General features: G+C 43.2%; 1 protein-coding gene across 3 annotated transcripts; it reads right to left on the minus strand.

The window, feature by feature from the left end:
- Nucleotides 1–619: 619 nt before the first annotated feature.
- Nucleotides 620–6220, minus strand: ATP5PF (ATP synthase peripheral stalk subunit F6). Of its 3 annotated transcripts, none has more exons than XM_016197632.2 (4): nucleotides 6114–6220; nucleotides 4170–4346; nucleotides 1707–1831; nucleotides 620–749 (listed from the first exon to the last, which is right to left on the minus strand). In XM_016197632.2, the coding sequence occupies exons 2-4, from the start codon at nucleotides 4331–4333 to the stop codon at nucleotides 712–714; spliced, it is 327 nt and encodes a 108-aa protein (XP_016053118.1). In that variant the 5' UTR covers nucleotides 4334–4346; nucleotides 6114–6220; the 3' UTR covers nucleotides 620–711. The 3 variants fall into 3 exon arrangements, with proteins under 3 accessions (XP_016053118.1, XP_016053117.1, XP_016053116.1); XM_016197631.2 differs by lacking the exon at nucleotides 6114–6220 and adding an exon at nucleotides 5856–5958; XM_016197630.2 differs by lacking the exon at nucleotides 6114–6220 and adding an exon at nucleotides 5723–5800.
- Between the last annotated feature and the right edge of the window lie 86 nt (nucleotides 6221–6306).

Consider the following 6306-nt stretch of genomic DNA (forward strand, 5'->3'; position numbering starts at 1 on the left):
ATAAATTCATTGGTTAATCTCTTTAAATCTTCCCAGCTTTAACTTCCCATTCATTTATTGGCTGTCATTCATTGGCACATTTGGTAACAGTCACAACTTTAATCCTTTTATCTTAGGCTTTTGTTACTATCTCACACCCTTTGTCTTCTGAGGAACTTCTTCCCTTAAAGGTCCTCTTTCTTAGTCACAATTTCTCCATGTTCTAAAGGCTCCTTTGCCCTCTAGTTTCTCCATCTCCCCACCCTGTCAGTCACTGCCAAATTACTTTCAATGTCAACTCCCTTCTCCTTTCCCCTTGCTAAAAGCCTTTCACTCTTTTTCTATAATCTGTTACTAAACTCCTTAGCCTGGGATTCTGGTAGAGTATACCTCTATAGCAAACATTCCTTAGGTCTGTGGCTCCCCTTGGGCAGTAGGTCTCCACAATGTAAACGATACCCTGTACACTGAGAAGAGTCTGGCAGGTTATAAACAAGCTGTACCCAATTTATCCAAGTACTTCACATGTTTCATTATAATCAAATGGGAAGATTTAAAACTAATGCTAAAGCATAGAATTAAATACAATTAAGCATACACCCAACATCAGCAAATTCATTGGAATTAGAATGAAAGAACATTCGACAGTTGTTGAAATGTATGTTTATTCTGATACTTCTGATCAGTTGTACACTTATTTAGGGCAAATTACCAAATAAATTTTACATTTCTTCAGGACTGGGGTTTTTCCACAGCTTCAAATTTGGGATCTAAGAGGGAAAAAAAGTTCAAGCTTAGCCATACTGCAACCAAATGCCTTATTGAGAAGGCTTATTTAACTCACCAATCTTTTGATTTTTTTTTTTTTTAGTGAATACTGTTTTCTAAACATCAACATGGAAATATTAACAATTGCTAAAGATTTATCCAGCACTTGCTATGAGCGAGGTATTAACTGACTTTATATATATCATTTAACTAAGCCACATAAGGAAGGTACTATAATTCTTCTCAAACGTCAGATGAAAAAACAGGTACCAGTTAACTATCTAAGATCACAGTCTGTCAATAATACTGTCGGGATTCAAGATCAGGGAGTTTGATCTCAGAGCCCCATCATTTAACCTCTATGTTATGTGATCTCCTATACCAATGGCAACTGTTTATCCCACAGCTTCCCATGCACACGACACTGTCCTAATAAATCTACGTGTACTTAACATTTATCCTCTAAACAATCCAAGTAAGTATAAATAAGTAAACATATTTTCCTCTTAAAGTGATCTCCCACAAGTGTTATAGAATAGTAAGCTAGGAAAATTCCAGGACAAGTGGAACAGGGAAACTGAGAGATATAGTTAAACAGCTGTTAGCAGCCAACTAGTGAATCCTATCTTCCCTAAACCAAGGACACTTAAAAGTAAATGGTTTGCATTTCTCCTCACCAACCAAAGGGTAATAGCGTAAATCACCCTACTCTGGAAGACTGGTAACAGAAATTAGTGCTATTTGTCAATCATACTCAGGGACAGACAAATTAAGAGAATAAATCTCATTTTGGTACATCAGCATAAAGCTGATGAATATTCCACTGATCCTCACCTAAGACCACCTCTAAACACCCAGCCTTTAAAACCCCTGAAAATGAAGGTCCCAGCGGCTCTCTCTCCAGAGGTCCCCTGGTCAAAACAGTAACACAGGATGAAGCCACGATTAAAGAGATTTACCTTCAAATTTGAAGTCAGGGAAGGCATTCATGTCTGCTTTACCATACATTTGCTTAAGCTTAAAAAGCTCCTTTTCCAAGTCTTGCTGATACTCTGGGCCAGCATCAACAGGTCCTCCAGATGACCTGTGTGTAAATGAGCAAGTAAAAATTCATTTTAGGCACTAGTTACAGAACCAAAATCATTCCCTATCCTCAGAGGTTTTGCCATTTAGAACATTTATGCTGTAAGGGAGTTACGTGATAAGCTTCAAAGTGGTTTAACGAAAAACTACTTAAGTTGGGGAGAGGACACTTTTGCTGAGCTAATCAGAAGAAATTTCATTAAAAAAAAAAAAAAAGTGGCATTTGTGCCCTGGCCGGGTGACTCAATTGGTTGGAGCATTGAAAAGTGGCAGGTCCAATTCCAAGTCAGGTGACATAGCTAGGTTGCGGGCTCCGTTCCTGGTTGGGGCACCTACAGGAGGCAACCGATAGATGTTTCTCTGTCTCTCTCCCTTCCTCTCTCCAAAATCAATAAAAACACCCTTGGGTGAGGATTAAAAAAAAGTGGTATTTCTGACAAATCATGCATTTGCATTTGGGTCAGATTTTAATGTGCAACCTTCTAAGACTGAAAAACAAAGATATGGAGGAGGTAAAGCATTGGCTTTATGTGGGAAGAATAAGTGTAGATGAAGAAGACCCATCAGGACAGATTATGGGAACCCTGAAATGTTAAGCCTGGGAGGTTGTTATTTTATTCGCTAAGCAATAAAATGACAAAAATAGAGTCGTGCTTTGGAAGATAAATATAGCACCATGAGGCCAATTAGATTTACTTAATTCTTTGCATAAATTCTTGTGTCATAATGTTATTGCCCAAGTATCAATGAACAATAAACAAAAAATTTACAAGTGAAAAGTCCATCAAGAGTAATAATATTTTCACACATGCCTATGCATATGGTCTTATTTATGTTACAGAATTTTCACAAAATAGAGAGACAGCTCTAATTTAAGAGCTTACGAATGATATTCTTGTTATGGACCCAACTTTCTTCTAGATCAGCATGTGCAATAAAACTTTCTGTGATGACAGAAATGCTCTGTATTTGTGCTGTCTAATATGGTAGCCACTAGCCACATCTGGCTATTGGGTACTAGAAATGTGGCTAAGGCAACTGAGAAACTGAATTTTTATTTAAACTTAATTGTACTGCCCGGCCGGGCGTGGCTCAGCGGTTAAGCGTCAACCTAGGATCCAGGCGATCGGGGTTCAATTCCCGGTCAGGGCACATGCCCGGGTTGTGGGCTGCAGCCGATCAATGACTCTCTCATCATTGATGTCTCTCTCTCTCCCTCTCCTTTCCTCTCTGTGAAATCAATAAAAATATATTTAAGAATAAATAAGTAAATAAATAAATAAACTTAATTGTACTAAATTAGAATTTGGAAAGTCACATGTGAGTAACAGCTACTGAGATACATACAATGCAGTTCTTGATAGAGCCTTCAACCAAATACTTTGGTGATTGTCTTCCAGCTCTGGGATCCACAAGCTTTAGAAAATGCTTTGAAAAGATCCAGTCTCATGAATATACTGGTTACTGATAGGTTGATGGCAGTCACAACTCAAATGTGTACTCTTACAAATATAAAGGAGCCACAAAATCACCGACCTTCTCAACTGACTACAACTCTCCCAGCCCATCTTGTTCTAGATGGTGACTGGGACAAAGCAGACACTCAAGGGAGATTTATTTATTTCACTTAAAAAAATACTAGGCATGCTAATTTATTAAATCTTTATAACATCCTATGATACACGTACTGTTATCATCCGTCTTACATATGAGGAATCTGAGGTACAGAGGTTAAATAACTTGCCCAAGGTCACATGTGCTTTTCATATATCTTACTTGTCCAGTCTATAATCAAGCCTTCCATAATCCCTCATTCTAACCCCATTCTACCCTTATTTCTCCCTACACTTTTCATATATTCTATAGCCTTGGGAAATAGCATTACACAATTTCTCAAGTATGCTTTCTAGTTTTCATGCCTTAGCTCACACCATATTTCCTCCTAAAAGATATCCTCTTTCCACCCCCATTTAGCTGTCCAACCTTCATACCAATTATTTGTAACCTGAGGAGACCCCTGGCTGTGTCTATTAATGGCCTTCTATGGGTTTGAGACCCCTTTCAAGCTATAAACAAAATCATGTGAGTAAATTCATTTTTTTTTAAATTAATCCTCACCTGAGGATATTTTTTCTATTGCTTTTCAGAGAGAGTGGAAGGGGGAGAGAGAGAGAGGGAGAAACATCAATGTGAGAGAGACCCATCAACTGGCTGCCTCCCGCACTTGCCTGACCAGTGAAAGTTTTAGACACTTCTAAACACCAAGTAATTTTATTACCATCCCAAAACCTACATACTTTGAATATATTTACACCATGGTTAATTATCTACCCACTTACTGTCGCTTAGTTTTGTATTCTCTAATCTTGTCCACAAAGAGTTTCTGTACAGGATCAAGCTCCTTATTAAATGCCACTGCTGTAACACCAATATTCCTCCTCAAATGGACTGAGATTGCAGATTGGATGACAGAGGAGAACCTGAAGAGCCTCTGAAGAATCATGGTGATTCTGTTACTGAAAAGAAGCACCACAATGTTAATATATTTTAATATGTATATAAATGTAAAACACCTCTATATCACATAGTGGGAATCAAATTCTCTTAATTGCTATAGAACTTCAAGCATACCAGAACTCACTGAATGCTAAAAACAGTCACCTGATCCCCGCTGCATACCCTGCCCATTGCAAGTTTTAACTTCATAACCAAAGGCCCTAGGACACTAACCAGACTAGCTCAGGGAAGGCCTGCATGGTGGCCTTGCAAACTCAGAGACCTAAAGTAACCACAAAGGATGGTCTGACACTAAAACTATTTTTTAAGAGACCGCGATTGGTTGCGCCCCCGCATGCACTCGGATGGAGCCTGCAACTGTGGTATGTGGTCTGTGCCCTTGACCAGAATGGAACCTGAGACTCTTCAGTCTGTGGGCCAATGCTCTAACCACTGACCCACCGGCTAGGCGGAAATTAAAACGTTTTAACTAAAAAGCAGTTTACGGTGGGTAGTCAGGTCCTAGGCCCGTTATCTTCCCAAAGGTGAAACTGCCTTAACCAAGCCTATTATCTTTTGCAACTACAATAACATTCCTTTGGAAGGTCAGGTAAGTCTCCTTTTTCAGACGCCACAGGCCCCAACTAGGGTGGAGACGGTGAATCCTCTCTTTTATCATGTTAATTATTGACTGTTAACTACCCTGTACCCACCTAAGTAAGAGGTATGTGTCTGTCCTTTTACTTTTTATCCAATCCCAGAGGCTTCCCCGCTAGGCTTCCTCCCACCTCCTTAATCTATCACCAACGGATCTCAAGTAACCCAGGTGCATCTCCTCTTTCCATTATAATGTATAAGGTGCAAAACTGCCATTCTCCGGGGCATTATCTCAATCTGTTGAGGTTCTGCTTCCCGGCACTTGTCAACAGCTTGGCTCAAATAAACTCAAAAAAGTTCTCTGCAGATCTGAATGCCTCTTATGTTACCACCCTCTTACGGTGCCCAGTCTGTTTCAATAGCTCATGACAACTCCCCCTCCGCGGCGCCCAGGTTGGGCGGGCCTGGCGAAGACCTGCCCCGGGGCATGACCTTGGGCTGCCCGGCTGGGCTGCGGCCCGTGGAAGCCCCGCGTCCCCGACCTCCGCACCCCCGGCTCGCGGCCAGAGCGGGCCTGTGAATCGAGGCTACAATACACATGGAGTCCCCTGAACACGCTGCAGGGCCTAAGGGCGCCGAGGTCTGCAGTGACCTCGGGACAGGCCGTCAAGGTCCCCGAGGCCAAAAAGTTGCTCTCTCAAGAAGGGCAAAGGTAACAGGCGGCCCTGTCCCCGTGAAAAAACTCAGAATCGCAGTCCCAAGGGGCCAAGCCAGCCCGGCCACCCTCCCACCCAGTCACCTTGCACTCAGTCCCGAGCCGCCAAAGCCGCCGCCGCCGCCACCGTTCTACTTCCGGCCTTGGCTCCGCCCCCACCCGCCTACCCGCCATCGCAATGCATTATGGGCCGCCGTTTCAGTCGGTCGGCGCTCACCGGACAGGAAGCGTCTCGGAGACAGTCTGCGACCGGACGGCTCTAGGTGAGGCAGAAGGCAAACAGGAGGAAGTGGAGGGTAAGTGCTTCCGGGTCCCCTAGCGACTCCTCCGCCATCTTCCTTCCCCCTAACTAGATCTGCTTGGAAACCTGCCTATGTACGCCTGCGCACTTGGAACTGGCCTTTCACTCAGTTCAGCCCCTCCTGCCCCGAATCAGTAGTCCCTTTCCTTGGGTTGTTGAGGTGTCTGAACGTACCGACAGAGTGACAAGACTGTAAAACAAAGCGGACTGGGGCGTTGTGCTCCATTGTGCCTCGCGAGCCTCCGTTGCCTCGGGGCGTTCGTTTCGCGCAACCTGCTGGGAGTTGTAGTCCTGAACCCGGGGGTGCCTGGGAGGCGGGAGGGGGGTTGGAGTTTCTCCGCGCCGATTCCGCGGGAAGGGCCCAGGG

Source organism: Miniopterus natalensis, chromosome 6 (assembly GCF_054644295.1).
Source record: "Miniopterus natalensis isolate mMinNat1 chromosome 6, mMinNat1.hap1, whole genome shotgun sequence".
NCBI classification, from domain to species: Eukaryota; Metazoa; Chordata; class Mammalia; order Chiroptera; family Miniopteridae; genus Miniopterus; species Miniopterus natalensis.